The following is a 21515-nucleotide window of genomic DNA, read 5'->3' as shown; positions in this document are numbered from 1 at the left end:
TGCTATGAAATTTGATTCAGATTAACAGATAATAATCATAATAATAATAAAATAAAGGGAATCATGACGCTTAATCACACACAAACACACACACAGACACGTACACACATGCACAAAGACACAGGGCTGTGGACCGCAGTGCAGGAATCCAAGCACTCACAGTCCCCAGAGACGTGTAATTGAGAGGCTGCTGACCTGCTGACCTGAGAGTGCTGCCCACAGCTCTGACACACACACACACACACACACACTCACACACACTAATGCACACAAACACACAGTTCAAACCAGCATGGCTAAAACACACACACACACACTCACACACACCAAAGATAAACACAGATGCTCATAGCCTGTTAGCTTTTTTGAGCATTATATGTTGACTAATAAGAATGTGATTTTAAATAAATGAAATCCTGAAAATGTTATTATCTGGAGTTGTTTTGTTTAAACACAAATGTTGTCATTTAAACCTCATTAAATAAATGTTCACGACTGATGATAACTGGTTGGTTATTTGTGGTAATTTAAATGTACAGTACACTGTGAAGTGTCTAAAATGAATCTGAAAAAATGCAGTTATCAAACTGAAAAGCATTGTTTCTTGTTTTCGTGTTGGGTATGTCAATTTGTATTCTAGCTGTATATTTTATCGTTTAATACATGCATAACGCATGCAGACTATTTTTAATAAGGAATTCATGTACATGTTAAATTAAAATTTATTCAGTAAAAAATATTTAACTGCAGTCAAAATCGGGAAAACACAATCCATTCCTCTCACTATGGCTGTAACCTACACAGATAAAAACTTATTTTTTCTCACAAGGAGAAATTTTCAATGGACTGAACTTAATTTGATATCTATCATATGTCTAAGCTTACCAGTTGTCTAAGACATGTATTGTAGAAGCACTTCATGTATATCATTACCATTTCAACCACTAGGGGGCAGTCACTTCTTCTTTTCAACCCCTTTATGAGATGATTCAACATGGAACACAATCCAAATAGTAAAAAAAAATAAAATAAAATATATATCTATAGATGTTTATCAGCTAACACAGTATGCTAGAATAAAAGAATCCATTTTATCAATATGATAAAATGCCATATACTCTAGCCTAAAGTGAACTGTCTTTTCCCCTTCACAGTACATATTGATAAGACCACAATATTACATTACTAAGATTTGCGCAGAAGTGTCTACAAGAGTGGGCTTGTATATGCTGAATATATGAATGAAGCAGTTTAAATATCCATTTATAATTTAAATACTTTATATATATACACATATGTGCATATATATGTATGTATGGGTTTCTTCAATATGTGTGTGTCTCGTTCAACCTTTACACAATTTATTATGTGTTGTCTGCTAAAAGAACAGAATGCTTTAACATGTCATGCAGTCTTAGACACAAGCAGGCCTGAACAATACAAGTGTTCTTACTTTAGATGGACACTTGTCCACATATGGGAAGTGTGGTCTAAAGCGCCCTCACTAACCTGTTTTCCCTGTCTGTTTATCAATTAAAAGTCAAAGACTAATTTACCTATTACTACATTTCTGTGTTTGTCTTCCCTCTTTCAACTGAAATAACTCAGTAATGGAATTTTTATTCTTCAGAGCAAACATTCTTCTTTTTAATTCATTAAAAAGACACCTTTTCAGGAGACTCTCTCTCTCTCTCTCTCTCTCTCTAGCTATTTGGGGGGGCACTTGGTAAAGGGGGGGGCGACGACCCCCAGACAGGCCCCCCCTGTGAGGACAGAGGGATTGAATGGGTCCCTCTCTCACAGGGAAGAATGGAAGCCCTCAAGCTGTTTGTTTTGGAATGTGCTTCCTTGATCCGCAGTCTGGAATGGTCCGGAGAGGCCCAGCGTTCCGGACTCGGACCGACAATGGCACTCACGGCTATATTATTCCTCCCTTCTCTCTGGAAGCCCTTTCACCCGACGGAACATGGGCGAGACTGCCTGTTGGGTTACTTCTCCGCCCGTTCTTTCAATTTGTTTCAAGTTCAGTTTTTTGTTTGTTTGTTTGTTTGTTTGTTTTTTTTGTTTTGTAGACCCAATTAAAAAAAAAAAAGTTTTCGTAGTTCATAACAGTCATTACATGGAATTGTAAAAAAAAAAAAAAAAGCTCACATTTATGTGATGCAAAAACACAGTGATGAAGGAGAGCTCTCCTGTTATTTCAGCGCTCTGTACAAGATGGAGACCAATGAAACGAGAGCAAATGAATGAGGACATCTTTTGTGAGAGATTCCTGCTGCGCATGTTTAGTGAAAATGTATATAAAATGGGTCTTTTGACTCGAGGTCCACGGTCAGTGAACTGCTGTTAGGAACACTTCTTCATCCACAAGTAGAGAATGAGCATTTGTGATAGAAGAGCAAAAAATCCTGTTGTATTATTTTAGACATGTGAACCCAAGAGGGGTGTAACATGTATGTGTGGGCGTGCGTGTGTGTGTAAGGTGAAATTTCAAAAACACATAAACAGGACTACTGTAGATTCTCTGTGTCTACAATGGCAGCATTTCTACACTCAAAACAGACAAAAATGTTACACAGACAAAAAAAAAAAAAAGAATACAAAACGCAACATCAAATAGCATTCATTTATTGAACACAAACTAATCAAAAAAGTAATAAATAAATGGAAGAAAAGCTGTACTTAAAATACACTCAAGTAAGACAAAGCCACATGGGCTGACGATGTTCGAAAAAATCACCACTGAAATTCAATGGGGAAAAAAAAAAAGCAATAGCAAAATTTACAAATGATTTGTCTTTAACGTTTTTAAGAATTCAAAATGTTCTAACCCTATTATGACATTTATTTGGCGTTAGGGTTAGACACATCTAAAAACAAGGTCACCTACCACACCTGAAAAAGAAAATCAAAAATCAATATTTAAATGGGGTGTTTAGTGGAATTAACAAGAATTTGTCTTTTATTCATTACTTAAATTTATAAAGCTATTAATTTAGGCTTATGTGAGAGCTGGCCGCTGTGGACATGGGCAGGGCCAAATCGGATTGTGAACCTATGGATCTCTCATTCCAGAATCTGTTACACCCTCCTCCCAACTGTCAAATAAGGCCTCTCTCATTTCATTCTCTAGACAGTGGCTCTCCACAGTTAGACACATGTTCCCCAGTCTACTTTCCAAAAGAGTCATCATCCAATCAGCAGCAACGTGGGCGTGGCAATGTAACATTTCAATCATCGCGTATCACTGTTAGTTTTTAGTGAGATATGCCCTGGACAAAACAGGCCCAGCTTTGTGTCTGATACATTTCCATGGAAAAAAATCCACTTAAAATAAGATTACATGTATTAATTAGTTATCTGAGTTTCATCATTAGTTAAGTATAATGCCAATTATCTGGCCAAGCTTGTTAAGGGGTCAAAAAAAAAAAGAAAAAGGATCATTATATCATAAAAAAAAGAGAAAAAAGAATCAGGCAGGATCAGTACATTCTTAGAGTGCATACTCTCTGGAATTCAGAACAAGAACAGTGAGAATAAGACTTCATTTTTACAACTCGAAAGAGTTAAAACACTTTTCTCATAAAAATAAAGACACCTTCGTAACGAACGGATATGTCTCTGCTCTATCTGTGTTGCATGTCTGCCCCGCAGAGTAAAAAATAAATATAAAACCCATCTTTTGTTTTGTTTTTCGTTTTTTTTTTTTTAACCAAGCAGCACTAGAGAAGAATCTAGAACTCTTCTCTAACATCCATGCAAGACTAAAAGGAGATGGAACCTAAAGACATCCAACACACATACATATTTGTTATGCCTTTGCTTGCCTGTTTAAGTGTGTGAAAAATGTGTATGCACACTGATCATAGGAGAACAAACTGCATGATCACAGAAATTACACAAGCAGAAATCTGTCTCTCTCGCTCTCTCTCATTCACTCACACACACACACACACAGACAGCAGATCAGAGATCCAAACTTACTTGGCACCTTTATAAAAAAAAAAGAAAAGGAAAAAAAAAAGATTGAAAAACCAATCCCGCCATTTGATCCATGACATAAAATCAATCGATATGAGACGGACACACACAGAGTACCTAACAGGCTCAGTCTGATCACAGAGGACTGAAAGTGAAATGTTTGACCGGAGAAAAAGAGGAAAAAGAGGGGGAGGATGGGGGGGGGGGCAGTGCTTTACTTCTCATCCAACACTGCTCTCTGTTCTTGATCTAAATGCCCTTTTTTTGATTCAAACCCACAAACAGCAGGGGTCAGCTGGAGCCTGCGGGCACTGAAGTCCTCACTCACACACACACGCACACACAAACACACACACGCAGACGCGTACACGCACACGCACACACACACGCACACGCACACGCACTTAAATTAGTTCTAACTTCTGCCATAACACAAAATCGCTTTTTATCTTAAAATTATATTAAATCTGTCTTTTGCACCCAAAAAACACGCACACTCATACAAAAACATACAAATAAAACGGACACAGCCCTGACTTTGATTCTGACCCCTGGTGCGAGTCCTCATCATAAAACTCTTAAAAATCATATTCTCCTCAATGTTGAAGAATAAGAATGACAGAATCTCTGCTTCAACGACGGTGCAGACCAGTTTCTATTTCTGGAGACAAAAGTAAGAATGACTTTTTTAAAAAAAAAATTTTGAAAACATGTATTAAAAACATTTGCTCCTTGCAGAAAATCTGTTATCTATTCAAAAAACACATTAAAAAAAAAAAACACATCTCAACTGTTTGAGCAACCAAGAGCTCATCTCTCAGTCTTTCTCACGATGTCTCAATGTGAGAAGGCCCAGTACAAGCCTTGACCTGTTGCCTCTTCAGGGCTTCTATCCCTCTGAAAATGAGCATTGCTTATCTTCTGCTTGTCAGAAAGCAGACAGACATCTTCTGCATCTTAAATATCGCTCCTTATAATTATTATTCATATTATTGTAATATTATTATTACTATTATTATTGTTATTGTTATTGTTGCTGTCATTGTTGATGTTTTATGTAGTGATAAGTTCTGTTCTCCAAAGTCAAACGTTGAGAAGGACCAGAGAAATATTAAAAGTTGTAAAGAATCGTCATGGAGGAAGCACGTTGAGGAGGGCCTCTGCTGACTGGGTGGTGAGAAAAAAAAGAGGTGGAGTTTCTGAGGCCCTCTGATGCAGTCCTTTCTGCTTTGGTAGTGTCCCGAAGATTGAGCCTTGTGGGACACCCAGGGGTTGGGGGCTGGGACGGGATCTCCCATCGCTATGCCGCCATTAAATACTGGTGATAAAAGAGGCCAAACAGCGAGGTGGAGAAAAGACAGGCAGCGATCCACCAAGTAAGAAAAGAGAGGAGTCCTCGGAAAAGCAGGGGGGTGAAAACGGTCCTCAGACCCCCCAGAGCTATTGAGAGCTGGGCCACGGATTTGGAAATGTCTCCTTCCGTCTGCCCAGCCGCAGCAGGCTCAGAGTTTGCGTGTAAGGGGCAAGGCACATCCTGTTCTGGGTAAAAGCCCCATGAATGACCACCTGAGACAGAGAAATTCAAATACAGTCAGGCAAAGTCAGCCAAATTGTCACCATATTAGAAAACAAGCTTGACTGAAATTCAGAATCTGGTCTTTTAGGAAACGAAGTGAATAGTTCTTACCTAAGGTTTTTAGCAGCAATGTCGTGTGAAGCAACATTACAAGAGGTGCCACATACTGAAGAGCTATCACACACAGGTAGTAAAAAACTCGTGCAACCTGAAACAAAAGACATTTATTACAATAACGCTTCATTCATTAGCAAGTGAATCTTAAAAACATTTAGTCTTGGAGGGGGGGGGGGGGGGGGGGGGGTAACACAGGAGAAGAATTTTGGAAATAAACTGACTTCCAAAGTAACACAAAAGGTAAACTCACAAAATGGAAAAAAAGGAAAGGAAAAAAAAGGAAACTGACTAGGAGCTTAGCTACAGAGAGCGCTGAAAAGCACAAATTGTAAGAGGGCGAGCAGATGAACAGCCCCTGCTCTGTCGCTGGCTTCCGCCGCCGTTTCGGCATCTCAGCACATCAAACGGGCTTCTTTCCCTAAGTGCCTCGCTTTGGAGTGGCCAGGTTTTGATCTTGACAGAGGTTCCACTAAGCCCAAATAGCAGGCTCATTTTTACAGCTCCTAGGCCAACAATGCCCCCTAACCCCCCCCCCCCCCCTCTTTTTTTAAAAGCAAAACACATTTTCACCCACAGAGATATGTCCACATGCTAATGCCACTCCTCGTTTCAAATGAAGTGCCAAAAGGTTCAATGAGAACTTTCACAACTTTGTTTTTCATTATTCAAAGACTGATTAAGGAAAGAGTATACAAGCAGGAAACGAATATTACCCTGTCGACCTAATAATATCTGCGCCCGTCAACAACGCCCCTGTAAACGTTTCCATGGACCTCTTTAAGACTGATATGGAGAGATCTACATTTTTTTTTCTCTAGACCCAGCGAGGTCCCAGAGAGTTTCTCACCATCTTCTGGAGTTCCACAGTGCTGATGCGGCCAGCTTCTTTCTTCATCTGCTGCACGGCCTTCTGGGCCAGGTTCAGGTATGCCTGGAGGTGTTGCCGCATCAGTGCCAACCTCAGACCACACAGCAGCACAATCACCCACAGACGCAACGTATCATACGTCTGCTCGGACATCCTGACAGAGGTAACGGGGAAATACATTTTGCTTTGTAGTAAAGGTTACTTACTATAGACTGCGTGTGTTTGTAAATACACATATCTCAGTATCTGAGAATGCTTTGCAAAATCTCCAGAGATCATGCCGAGATAGCGTTATTTGACTGAACTGTGTGTGAGTGAGAGAGAGGCAGAGAAAGAGAGAGAGAGAGAGAGAGAGAGAGAGAGAGAGAAGGAAAGGCATTTTTCTGAAACTTCTGTTACTTCTCTATTGCCAGTGAAGGAGAAGATCTGTTAGTTTTTATTGTCTTGACTCTATGATGGCTGTTTAACACTTACAGAGGGGAAAAAAAAAAGTAAAAAATAATTTAAATTTTGAAGTTCTCTTACAAAGGCACACTTTCTTTCCCCAGTGTAGGGTTCATAATGTAGTCCTTGGTTATGGGTTTGACCCACAGCAGGACCATGATGAGGGGCGCCAGGAAGTTTATATGCAGCAAAGTCCTGTTAGACACACACACACACACACACACACACACACACACACACACACACGCACAAGCGCACACGCACACGCGCACACACACACACATGCACAAACGCACACACAGAGGAAAACACATCAGATACCGATTGGTTTCAGCCAAATTCTGACAACAAACAACAGGTTCTCTAATTACTTTCAAAAACACTGCCCGACAAATGCCTGTTTGGTGTTGAGCGGTTTCTCTACATGTGGTTGATGACAGTTGCAGCTGGAGAGAAGAGCTGATCTGAGCCAAATGAGCAGTAGGGTGAGAAGGCTTTTATTTCTTTTGATAGAAGGCCCAGTGGAGAGGTTTGGTAATCCAGTAGAGGTAGACAGGGTTACTCTAAAACCCTAAACCGAAAATGGAAAAGGGCCAGAAGAGGCTGTAACGGTGAAGTGGATTATCCGTGTGGAACGAGGAAGCTCCTGACCCCTCCGACGGTCGCATCGTCTTTGGCCCGACTCAAGCTGAAATGGAAACCGGGCTCCATCTGCGTTAACACTCACCCTCTAGACCCTGCCAGGATACAGTGCCCTACTGATACCCTACACCTGCACGCAAACGCCCAGCGTTCAACACCCAGCCCCGTCTCCTGCAATGCTATGTACTTATGTTACTGGCAAGATTTCACTTTCACTATCATTAATGAAGCGCTCCTGCTCATCTTTTTCAAGGTCATTCTTACAGACCAATTACTTATATCAAAATTACAATTAAGACAGTACTGACTATGGGCTGATGATTATGTCCGTCTTTATGTTTATTGTTTATGATTTGCCCTGGATTATGTAAGTCGGTGAGTGTTGGAAGAGTCATATGTATTCAGTACCGACTGACTTTTAGTTGTGTCTGAGGAATTTGTCTCGCACAGCTGACATGGACCCAAATGACTGGGGGGGGGGGGTCAAACGGGGATACTCACTGTGGGACTTTGCCAGTGGTCAGAGTGAGGGCATCCAGATGCATCTGAGCCAATCGCAGGCCAGGGAAGGTGAGGAATGCTCCAATCAGAGAGCAGAGCAGAGCTAGGATGAGCTTAAAGGTCAGCTTGGATATAGGGCCCCTGCAGAGAATGAGAGAGCAGGAGCTGTTCACAGCAGGGCTTCACACTCCATCACACACAGAAACTGCTTTATCCTGACATACAGACAAACATGCACACACACACACAGCTTTATCCTGACATACAGACAAACACACCATCATCACACACACATACACTGCTTTATCTTCACACAACACACCATGACAGACAGCCACTGCTCTGTTCTGACATACACACAAACACACACCATTACACACAGCTACTGCTTTATCCTCACACAAACACATGCATGCACACACATACCTTACCACACAGCGGGTGCATGCACACATACACACACACACACACGGACATGCATGGACACACACTCGGTCACTTTATCCTGACACACACACACAAATGCATGAGTATGCATGCACACACACATCCACTGCTTCATCCTCACGCACACACAACATCACGCATAGCCAGTCTTTTATCCTCACAACCACACGCGCACGTGTATACACACATATACTACCATTACACACATCCAGAGAAATCACTTACTGTGACTCCAGGCCTTGGTTTTCCAGAAACTGCACAGCACTTTCCGAAAAATTAGCAAAACCTACACATTCACAGCAGACATGAGAAATGATGTTTATGTATGAACAATACAGAAACTATACAGACAATGCTAACACCTGTACTGTTTAATTTACATCAAAACAGTACGTTACACAGCCCATTTTACACTTACTGAGCTCTGTAATACATTCAAATCTCACATTCTAACATAATTCTATTAGAATCCTTCATATGAACATCTAAATGCGGTTTTATCTCTTATAATATGTCTTTTCTCAGTGCAGATCCTGAGTTTGTGGTAAGGGCCAGAAATGGAGAAGAGAGCCGAGTGTGTTGTACACTCTGTAGGATGGTACCTGTCTCCAGGCCAAACTCCAGGTAGTTCTCAGTGACGATGAGGATGGCCATGGCTTTGACGAAGAAGAAGAAGGCGAAGGTGATGCAGAGAGAGCGCTCTCCTCCCTCTTCTAGTTGAAAGTAATGCGCCGTCAGAGAGAAGAGAATCTTACTGAGAGAACGCAGGGTTAAGGAAGATTTGAATACAGCGCGAACTATACGAAACCAAACAAGAATGAACAATTACTGTGTCTGGAGTGATTCGGCAATTAACAGGCAGTGTTACAATGAACTGTTTCGGTTAGCCATCCGCTCAATACAGCTTTTTCAGTCAGTCCACAGATGTCTATGGCAAGCAGACACACACAGACACACACGCAGACACACAAATATTGCTGTTATCGTCCTCATCATCTTCATCATACAGCCTGTCACTATCCCTACCCCCCCGACACACTCTGAACCCCCCCACCTCATTTTAGGTACATCAGCGTTGCAGACAGTGATGAGGGGGTGTGTAATGCGAGTGCGGGGCAGCGTGTGGCGTAGGGAGAAAGGCTGTTCCCAGCGTATGGTTCTGGGGTCAATGTGTGTGATTTGGCCAGGCATCAGACAGAGGGAAAAGGAGCAGGCAAGAGGCTACGCATTCAGGGCGCTAACACTTTTCATCAGAGACGGCAGAAGACCAGACACGCTCTGCTCCCAGACTGCTAATGGAGCTTCTCCACCTGCTCTGTTTTTTAAACTATTTCTCTCTCTCTCTTCCTCTCTCACACTCACATATACCCAAACACATATATACACACATATACACCCACATAAACACCCACACACACACACAGCTTCTTAACACTTAAAACTGAAACGTGAACATCTAAATGCTGTTTGAATATTTGAAAAACGTTTTTCGTTATTTCAAAGAGGAATTTGCACTACAGTCCAAAAGCAAATTTACAACTTCTTCAGAGTCTCAAAAACAGCACAAGGGTATGTTCATTAGAGAAAAAAAACAAACAAACAAACAAACAAAAAAGACACTTTGTCGAACAAGACAAACACAGACCTTCTCATAAAAGAACAGTGATTCTTTTAACAGTAAAAATGCCCACAAACAAAAGAAAGCAAGCATAATTAGACACTATGGGCTGGAGTTTAAAGCGCGGCTGAAGGTCTCTGTCTGCGTGGAGAACGTGTAGGATACATGACGAAAGCGAGGACGAGAAGACACCAGATCACACTGATGTTCATTTCTCCAGTGGGCTGAGTCAAGCTAAAGTACAGCTCTGTTATCAAATACACCACCGTGGCCGCAACCGAGAAGTCCACCAACCACTGAAACTCCGGAAAATAATGGAGGGCTATACAACCAGGAAAGAAAGGGAGAGAGAGAGAGAGAGAGAGAGAGAGAGAGCATAAGCAGAGGAGAATTAATCATTAATGATAATGACTATTCACAATCAATCACTTGCCTGAACTGAATGTCCTTTGACCGAATGCTAAACATAATAATGTCTAACAAAACGTTATAGATTATAAAGTCTGACAAGACGACTTTCATTTTTCAAAAGTGTGTAAACACCTTATGTTTCAGAAGGGAAGTCTCTAGAACAGTGTGTGTGTGTGTATGAGTGGGTACCTAGTGTGTCTACTTCAGCGATTTTCTTAGTCTCCAGCTGCAGATCAATGTCTTTAGGAATGGTGAGTGGCTTATTGTCTATATGCCCGTTGTACTTCCTAAAAGAGTGAAAAGTTCAGTGAAATCGTGAGAAACTCTGAAATATCAACGAAAATGAACTACAACAAAGAACCAATTTAAAAAAATATCAATAAATAAAAAGCAGGAAAACAAACAGAAAATTTTGGTCCCGGTTGAAACAAAGCAAAGCCGTAAGGCAAAGGGTCTCTGTTAGCGGTTATAGCACCACAAAGATGTCTTTGGCTTTCGTTTAGAAGGTCAGTTTGACAGGAGAGATAAAGAAATATAAATAAATAAATAAATAAAGCAGGCACACACAAAACTTTGACCCAGTCTCAAAGGATGATGGTTTGGCCTTTCGCTAACAGTGTGGTACCTGTCCATCGCCCTCTGCTACGCCGTATCCCAGGGAAACCAAGCCCCAGTGTTTGCTCCTTTTCACTGGAGATTAGAGCTGCCCTGCCGGCTGTGTAAAAGGCTAAATCCATATAAAACTGAAAAAAAAAACCCATCTCACCCTATATTTGGGGTTGATTGCATATAAAGTTTGTGTGTGTGTGCGTGCGTGCGTGCGTGTGTGGAGGGCTCTTTGCGAAGAACATCAAAGCATATGGTTCCATAGCAGAACTTGACCAGCTGTCTGTGGGACCAGCATGTCACTGTACTGGAGCTCTGTGGTTCCTTCACTGGCCTCTGTGTGTGTGTGTGTGTGTGTGTGTGTGTGCGCGTGAGCGAGGGAACGGCACTATGGAACACAGACGCAAACGCACCCCCCTCAACCCCCTCTTCCTCTTCTTCTCAGAGTAGCTGTCTGAGAGCTGAAATTGAACCTCTAACCTAGAAAAAGCTTTCAGAGAGCCTGTTTAGGCAGTCAGGTAGTTAGAGACTCCTCTCCTTCTGTGAGGGAGGAAGCCCACCTTTTAGCGTTCGACTTCAGACACAGTGAGGTCGAGACAGGACAGCTTACGTGAAATGCAATACAGATGAATGACGGTTTCAAAAACGTTTTTCGGTCCCTTCCATCCAGACCAGAACACGTCAGGCTAAGCTTTAGCCGTTAGACATCACCCCACTACATCACCTTCATTCCCACCCGCCCTGGTTAATGAGAGACCATAACACACAGGTCTGTGTCCCTACTGCCCACAGTCACACACACCTGTCCTTCTTATTCTTCCCTCCCTTCTGCTGAGGTTTTCCAGCCAGATTCCTCAACTCCTCATCTGTGGGATGTTGATACCACCGCAGACTGAGAGAGAGAGAGAGAGAGAGAGAGAGAGCGAGAGAGAGAGAGAGAGAGAGAGAGAAGGAAAACACATGTAATGAATTCAAATAAAAAAATTAATAAAATTGCTCTGTCACAGAACAGCCAGGGAAAAAAAACATCACAAGTAAAAATTAGTATTAAGTCATTTCAGTTTACACATATCCTCTACAATGACAGTTTACTGAGTACATGCACAGATACACAATGGCTTAATTTTTCATAGTTCTTCAGTATCTCTTAATTTGACTGGTACAGCCATTGAGAGAAGCTTAACTTGGGTGTATTTATGTTCCACGTGGGACAGGACCATGTGACTGAACGTTTGAAGAGAGAGAGAGAGAGAGAGAGAGAGAGAGAGAGAGAGACACTTAGCACAACCTCTAGAACTTTGTTTAGAAACCAGCTTGTCATGCGTGCGTGCGCAAAAGAAAAAAAGAAAAGAAAAGAAAAGAAAAAAAAGCCCTGAGAGGGCTGTGCCACTTCCATTCCCGTTTCATGTTTATTTATTTATTAATGAAAACTTAATTACGGAATTCTCCCAGGCAACACTTGGAAGTCCTAAGCTTTAAGCCTGGAGTTTTCCGAAAATATTTTACAGCCCGAAAACAAGCCCCGCTGAATTATTGAGCTTCAGAGAGTGCTGTTTACCAAAAACACATATGGTGCTAATTAGGGCGAATGAGCCCAGTTCTTATGTTCTCTTCTGTCCCTCTTGGGTTTCCACCACTATTTGATCATGCCCTTTGGTCTCAGCAATATGCCTAAATGCTGAATTTCTAAAAGCCCCTTTTGGCTAGTAATATATATAGGCAACTTTTGGGAAGTAGAGCAATTGCCTAACTTTGCATGGTTAGGCCTCCTTTCAAATTGGATACTAAGACAAAAAAAGGTCATAATATTCAAGGATGTTATTCAAATGGACAAAATGAGTGAGAGACACAAGCCAGGAGAAAGGCACTGTTTTCTTTTTCTTTTTCGGTACCTGCCACTGCAGAGGAGCCATCTTGCAAAGGAGTAGTGAGGTATGATCTTCTGAATTACGCTGGCCATTACCATGGTAACCACCAGCTGCACGCTGATCACGCCCTGAGGGGAATAAAAGCACATGCTTAGAGTAAACACAACAAGCACATTTAGACTTCTATCAGAGGGAGGACAAACCAACAATGTGCTGAAGGGACCAACTTCTCATCGTATTAAGTGGTAAAATGTGTGTTTAAGGAACTAGCGTGTCTGTTATAATGTCCATTAAGAAACATCTGAATGAAACACTGTTACTTCTCTACTGAAAGAGAGTAGAATCTTACATTCTTCTAGTATCACATACGTATTTTTTTTCTTCAAGTTAAAATGCAGGCTAGTTACAGGATCTGGAAAGAGAAGGCACCGTATCTATAAGAGTGACTGAAGTAAGGTCTACAGAAATGCACCCTAGTTCCTCAGTCAAGCATCAACCCCGTAATTGTTACAAACAGTCCAGCATCAATCCACTGGAGTGAGCGTAGGCTGACAGCAGGCTAAAGCTAGACTTTCACCACCACAGACACACACACACACACACACACACAGAGACACACAGCCAGTGTCCAGCACTATGAACCAAGAAACACTCACACACACGCGCGCACACTCGCATCCAAATTACCTCTCATCTCCACAAATTGCCTGAGCCTGGCTTGCCACTTCAAGAGTCACACACAAGTCATTTACATCAAAAAACACGGCAAAGCGGCGTGAGAGTCGGGTCCAGGAGAAGATGGAAACAGGAATGAACTCAAAAGGTGCTCCACCGCATACCAATAATCCAACATGTCTCACCTCGAAAAGTGCATACGAATAACCTGACATACGCTCAGAGTTAGCTGCTAATTTCTCTATTGTGGTACTTCAACCCTCATACATATATACACAAAACACGTTCAGCTGCATTTCTTTAAATATATATAATGTTCTCAATCACTGAGAAAACGACTTAATTATGCTCTTTTAAAATGTGCTATGAAATTACATAACTTAACTTGAGCACAATCCGAGACAGCACAGTGTCAGCGAGGGCAGGAATTGAAAGTGAAGAGTATGATGAAAAAACTGTCGCCGCACAGAGCGTTAGCAAACCTAAAACTTGAGCACTGGAAACATACCGGGGGTATTTTCTGCCGTGCCGTTCCTGATTTGGGCCACTACAGTACCTGCTTTGTGAAGGTGAACCACAATCACCCAAGAGACGCTTGCAAAGTTTCTCCTTGGAGATAACTGGGAGGCGAAAAAACAGAAGCAAACAAACAAATAAAAAACCCCAAGACATTAGGCTACAATTCATCCTACTCTCTCACCTGGCACTAACAAAAAAAAAACAAAAAAAAAAACATACTGATCTGAACAGCTCTCTCCTCCGAGTTTAGAGAGCATGATCTACTACTGTAATAACTAACTACGAGCCAATAACAGACAGCGCCATTTTACCGACACCTTCGAGGCAAAACACACCGAAATGAGAACCATTCCGTCTGGATTCTGAGGCTAACAGGACACTACAAAGGAATAACTACAGTTTTAAGAGGTGAAAGAGTTACCTGTGTTTAGGTTTTGCACACAAAAAAAGAAGACAGAGTGTATGATACACTTCATCATCATGACCTACTTATTACCATATTCAAGCGATAAGTGACGGAGAAAATAACCTCCACACCCCAATCCAATTCACTTTATTAGCCTGTTTGTATACATATAACATTTTGGCAGAGATTTCTGTATTGCATTTTTGGATAATACCTCTGATATACAATGACTCAGTTCAGAAATATAGCCATAAATAGAAGACAATGACATGAGTTGTCTGAATAGCGTAATTCACACTTTCAGCTACTTTAGGGGTTTCAATAGACTGATTACTGCTTATTGCGGTCTTCACAAACAGCAAATCTGACTTGGATCCATTTGCATCTTTTCCTAACCCCTGTCCTTCCGTTGCAAGACACAGGTGGGCAAACTACCAAAATAAAAAAATACGGACATTAAGTGCTTTAGAGGGGCATTAGGTCACCAGGTGCCACCTGGGCAGTGCCTTGGCATGGATTCCACAGGTGTCTGGAACTGGGTTACAGGGACCCAACACCACTCTTCAGGGAGGAGTTCCACAGTGTAGTGTTTAGGTGCAGGTGCTGGAAAACAAGGTCTCAGGCCTCCAGAATGTTCCATGAAGGTTTAATCGAGCTGAGATCTGGTGACCCAGATGGCCAAGGCATATGGTTTTAATCAGTGTCATGCCCTCCAGACTATTCAGTGAATGTCCATGTCTTTTGGATATGGGAACCGTTATCCTGGAAAGACCTCTTCACTGTGGGAGTAGAGTGCCCAGACATATAGGCTTATTCTGCAATATGTAACTCGCCTGCTGGCGAAGAATAGAGTGAAGGATGACTCATCTTACAAGAACAACCCCCCCCCCCTTCCCCCCCTTGCTCAGAAGTCCATGGTCTGTGTTTCCTACACAACTTTAGTCACAAATGTGCATTTCGACGCATAACAAGTTCATGAACTCAAGTCTAACCCAAGTATGTCTCTCTTCGAAGTTCTGGATTAATCAGTCTTGATGCTGAAGCTCTAGATTGATGTTTGCTCTAGAACTGATCCAGAGCTGCAGAATTTCAACACAGCTGACCCCAGCTGATCATGTCTGTTCCCTGTGTTTCCATGCCAACACCACCTTTGCAGCTGTTCCTTGTGAAACACGAGCAGGTTGAGCAGTTTTTGCCAGTGATGTACCTGCTGAGTATGTCCCAACCATCGCCCCTCCCTCAAAGTGACTGAAATCTTTTCTTCTACCCATGGTTGCCAAAATATTGGGTGGCTCAGCCTTCCCAGCATTCTTGTATTTACATTGCCCTAGGCTTGACTGGAGGTTTATAGCTAAATCAGCTTAGGATCTACACTTGTGTGGAGATACTTACTTTCAGTATATGTTGTATACTTATGAACTCAGGTGTTTCTTTTATTTTTGCTGTTAGTTGTATGTAACAATGTTTAAACCAATCATACTCCTGTAAGACTACAGCAAAAGCATTATACCAGCCAGCAAAAGTAGTCAGTTACATACAGAAAATGAGGTCATAAATGCAAAAAAAAAAAAGGGCAAAAAAAAAAGTGATCTGTGAAATGGATACTGTTTTACAGTGATTCTTCATTCACCGAGTAATTTAGCCTTTTTCTGTCTCCTGACTTTACCTAGTTTGCTGACACAGCACCGAGGAACACACACACACACACACACACATCATAGGAACACGCACAGATGCTGATGAAAAGAAGAGAGGTAATTTAATCGGCTGAGTCGTCTGACCCTCACATCGGAGAGTTTGGGGGATTATGGTGAAAGGAGTGAACAATGATGACTCCAGGAAGGGGGTAAAGAGAGGTTTTGTGCGTGTGTGTTTTGTGAGTCTACTTCCAAAATACAGTAGATGACACACTATGAAAAGCTAAAGTTAATACCGCATCCAAGTGTCAGTGAGAGGGCGATAGGAGCCATTTCTCCACCAATCTATTTTCCCCAAAGCAGACTCCTTCCAAAGAGCGCCCAATCTGAGGTCGGAAAATAACAGACGAGATGAAATATCTCTTAAATGTGTGTCCCGGGAAAATGGGTCACATATACGTAGACATTTTGTTGGGGGTGGGGGGATTGGGGGGGGGGGGGTGGGAACAGTAGGTCTTGTAAGGGGATAAAGGGAAGGCAGTGAGTGGAAGGGAGGTCACAGAGGAAATTGAAGCAGTGGGACACACTTATCTGCTCTTCTGCCCCTGACCCTGCACTGCACAGGGGATAAATGAGGTCAGAGGGGGGTCCTTACAGATAACCAGCAGTTCTCCGGGGCCCGATTTACAGTCTCTCACTCATCCACAGGCCAGAGCCTAAACCACAGTCACTTTACACATGCACAGACAGACGCTCTTTAGACCGTATGAATCAGAACATGTACATTTCACACAGATTGGTGGTACCTGAACCAGAAAAAAAAAAAAAATGCTACACACAGACTGAGCTTTGTATGCAGACCAGAATAACTGACTGTTCTTCCCAAACACCCTCCTCAGCAGTTAAATGACTCGGGAACTAAACTCTAAAGAACAGTGCCCTGCAGTTCCTGCATGCTGCCATAGATCCATACTAATGAGTCCTAACATTTCCAGATATGGTCTGGATTTGTTTTGGGGGTTTTTTTTTCCCCTCATGCTATTTAAGACACAACGTAAATGGCAGTGTTATTACTGTTATCCCTTTTCATTTATAAAATCAACAATATTTATTGATGGATTTGTCATGAAGAAGCATGGTTTGCATGTTGACCTAAATTAGATTCCAGAGAGAGTGTTGTGTACTGAACACCCTGACATCTGATCACAGGCATTCTGTCATGGTAACAACACCAGGTTTGTGCTAAGGCAAAATATTACTCAAATAGACTGCTTTTATGGAAAAAAACCGATGAACTGCTGGTCGCTTTAGCACAGACATGCTTACATATCTGAAATAATAAGACATTATAATCAGGATATAACCTCATGACATGGATATAAGCACTAACATGCCTGAGATTCTGTCCCTATACAAGCTAACTGACATCATCCAAGTGCAGTTGAATGAGACAGTTAGGTCTAAACTGATTTAAAAAGAAAAAGCCTGCCTGCAAAAAAAACTTCTTTCTATCAACACGATCTCCGTCATAATTCTTACCATGAATTTTTCTTGACTAAATCAGGCAGGGGCAGGGGCTCAGAATAAAGACTTTTATCTGTAAAGAACAAAATTAACAAACCTGTAGCTTAGACCACGTGTAAAGGCAGCAGTGTACCTACTTTTGTTCCAACACCAAACAAACACAGCTCATTAAGCAAACTGCTGTAAGTATCCCTGACAATGAAAAGGACTGTGAACAACAGGAAACCCCCTGTCCACAAATACTGCAATGGTCACTACTATACACTAACACCATTAAAGGTGCCCTTTAAGGAAAACCAACTCACCCTACACACAAACACACACACACATAAAAACAAGAAGAAGGCATACAGGGCCATTAGCATACACTGTACTGTTTGCACTTGCTTTAGATAAGATACAGTACCTGTGACTTATTAATAAAATGACTTCTAAATGACTGACACTGTGCATATGTGTGAAAAAACATCCCAAAAAAAGAAAGAGGAAAACACCACACTTTAACCAGTCCATGACTTAAACATGCATGAATGAACATACCATGCTATATCTGCTCAATACAGCAATATGACCTTATTAGGTTCAAATAATTTGAAAGCAATTCAAAGTAATATTTTAAATTACACTACTTTTATGATTTCCTGAGATGCATTTTGAGCATGGTCTTGTACACGTTCCCTTACGCTCATGAGTAAGAGACATCTTAAAATACCCTCAGCACCACCAGTGGACCAAGTGCTTCCCTCTTAGCTGTGCTGTATTTGGAGACCTCGTGTGAACAGTGATTGGAAACGCTGAATGAATCTGGTGATATTAATCAGAAAGTCTGATAAAATGCTGTTACAATGTGGTGATGCTGTTGATGGAAAACTGACTGTTAAGCTAATTCCGGAAACATATAATACAGGACACAATCCCTAAAATATTCGTGATATTAGAATTGTAGGTTTTAGGTGTAAACAAGACAGCATTATATTTTACTATGCAAATCGTCAGAGAACTGACTTGGCAAAATGTCTTCAAGGTGGAACCATGTGGCATGAATATGGAGGGCACTCTAAGGTCAATGTAACGAGGAGACAAGCACAGGTGAGAAGTACAAACACCTTCACCTGAGCGTCAAAGTCGTACACCTGTCCCCTGTGCAAGGACACTAATGGCACTATAAGCTAGTTTCATAGTAAATCAAGCCAAGAGTTTCTGATACATCATAATTACACCGTTATATTCTCAGTCAACTATTCATCATTTATAAAAGCGATTGGAGGGGGGAGAAGCTCATTTCTAGCTCTGCTAACTGTCAATATGACATCGTCTGAAGGTGTATCCATGACAACGTCTTATGGAATGACAGCTTACAACTGATATACTTCACCTAATACCACACGATATAGATGGGCTAGCTGAGTTCACAGGGTAAGCAAACCTCTATGCAGGTAAACGCTCAGCTTGCCCGTTAGCTCCAGGTGATCACTGTCCATACTCACCATGTTGGTGTAGCTAGTGCTGGAATGGACTCAACGCCGACTGTCACGCTGTGCACCCCTAGCCGGTAATCGAGCGGCGAGGAGCACATAAGCCTGTCTTATGTTGGTGTGCTTTTGGAGTAATGAGTCTCTCAGTCGAATTAAACCCTCTAGACCGGCCAACTCACATCGCTTATAATCAATTGATTCACCCTCGGCCCCGGACTGTTTTCAACTGCAGTAGAGGTCACGCTAAGACTCTTGGTACTTAGCATATTGTGGCTACGCCTATTATTCGGATGAAATTGTGGAGGGTCTTCTTGGCCCTAAAAAAATCAAATAAAATTACCGCTCATACTTAGTAAGTATTTTGAGAGCATAATTTATGGTGAATATTTTGTTATGTGTCATAAAAAGTCAATACTTCCAAATTACTTTATATTTTATACAGGCAATATTTTGAAAGCCCTCCTTTCATTGAAGGACCTCCTCACCGGAAGCAGGGGTTGCAAATACATGTGACGTTTGCCTGCCGGTGTATCTTTAACTCTTGAAGTGCATAGGCTGTAGCATGGCTGTGTTCTACTACATTCGTCAGCGCGGGGACGTCTATTCATTTGCACAAGCTGTCAGGAAACTATAATGTTATTGTCATAACTTCGTGTTCACACTAAACGACATCCTGTCTTGTGAAAGTCGCATGAGTGAACCAGTGTTTGTGCTGAACCTTTAGCAAGCTAACCCTTAGGAGAAAGCGCAAGGCTAAGGACCCAGGCAGTCTGTTCTCAGCTGCTGATGTCAATATGAATTCCAACAGAGCGCTGTGTATACCTTGGACAGTTAATATTGCACGTCTGTCCTCGAGGTTGTGTTTGTGTTACTTGTTATATTGCCTCAAATGTGCCGTGTTCAAAAACATACATACGTGGAATGGGGAAAGGAATTTCCCAGCGGTAGCAATGCAGTGTTAAGCTATAGAATTTCTATTTTTCACCGGTAACGGTATGTCTTTTCTTCTGGTGCCTTTGAGAATACTGTTCTTCACGCATAATAAGTGTAACAGTATGTGTGAGAGACGTTTTGGCATGGGTTTGGGGTGTATTCACACCTCGCTACCATAAATCCCGTCTCTGTTGGTGTGTCAGTCATTTTTGTGTGTGGCAAAACAATGCGTTCACTCAAGAGACCGTTTACAGTAAACTGTCTTTGAATGCATAGACGAATAGCCTTTAAGTATATGCAAGCCATAAATAGTCATTTACATGTTCTTTTGAGGACCTTTTTGTGGTTCTTCACGACAAAAGTATTACATGATGGTACTCTAAATTTGAGTGTAGCGTGTAAATAGCACTGTGTACCTGCTGTAAATTATATGGGATTTGTTGCAGTCGAGACACAAATTCCAAAACGAGTTTATGATTAAAAAAAAAGTCATAATGACCTGCGATGGACTTGCGACCTGTCCAGGGTGTTTCCCCGCCTTTCGCCCAATGAGCGCTGGGAAAGGATCCAGCACCCCGTGGCCATAATTAGGATAACCTGCTTTGAAAATGAATGAATGAATGAGGTCATAATGACTTCATGAAGAAATACTTCCTTCACCACGTCCTTCACTCTCCCACAATAGTTTAATGAAAATGTAATATGTTTCTAAAATAAAAAAAAAACTGCAGATATGTGTAGAGGTACATTTTCTGTGGGTAAATGAAATAGTTGGTCTAGGCAATAAAGTTTGATGACTTGGCTGAACTCAGTGTCATTCGGTTTGAATACTGGCACAACTTTACCAGCTCTGGGTATAAAAGTCTGGCCAGCTGCCTATGGGGGTTGGCCCCACACCAAAAACCAAGCTGGAGACAATGTTGAATTATTGTGCAGTTCCTTTAATGCTTATTTTATCATCCCTTATACATTTTTCATCATATTTTAGAGAAATGTCACATATATGTGTCCATCACATTTTCAGACAGTGCTGAAGTCATTACTGCAATAGCAGTGAAGTAAGCTACAGTAACACTGAGGAACTCAGACATCTTCTCTGAAAATGAGCACGTCATTCTTAATGAATAATCTCATTAAAAACAGACGAGAGCGAGAAAAGGGGGAGAGGGAGGTGCATGTGGGCGTGTATGCAAGGATTTTTTCACTCCCACAAATTTGTGTGTAAGTATCCTTTATACCCTCCCTCTCTCTTTGTGTCTTTGCGTGT

General features: G+C 41.6%; 1 protein-coding gene across 1 annotated transcript; it reads right to left on the bottom strand.

Moving 5' to 3' along the window:
* Nucleotides 1-5281: 5281 nt before the first annotated feature.
* On the bottom strand, nt 5282-19435 carry tmem161b (transmembrane protein 161B). The gene is made up of 12 exons (XM_030783410.1): nt 19328-19435; nt 13104-13207; nt 12014-12103; nt 10795-10892; nt 10360-10516; nt 9179-9330; nt 8802-8862; nt 8130-8270; nt 7068-7181; nt 6522-6696; nt 5669-5765; nt 5282-5547 (listed from the first exon to the last, which is right to left on the bottom strand). Exons 1-12 carry the CDS (start codon nt 19328-19330, stop codon nt 5282-5284), a joined length of 1458 nt encoding a protein of 485 aa, XP_030639270.1. The 5' UTR covers nt 19331-19435.
* Between the last annotated feature and the right edge of the window lie 2080 nt (nt 19436-21515).

This window comes from Chanos chanos, chromosome 1, assembly GCF_902362185.1.
Source record: "Chanos chanos chromosome 1, fChaCha1.1, whole genome shotgun sequence".
Taxonomy (NCBI): Eukaryota; Metazoa; Chordata; class Actinopteri; order Gonorynchiformes; family Chanidae; genus Chanos; species Chanos chanos.
The sequence above is the reverse complement of the archived record's forward strand: the minus strand, read 5'-3'. Positions and strand labels throughout refer to the sequence as shown.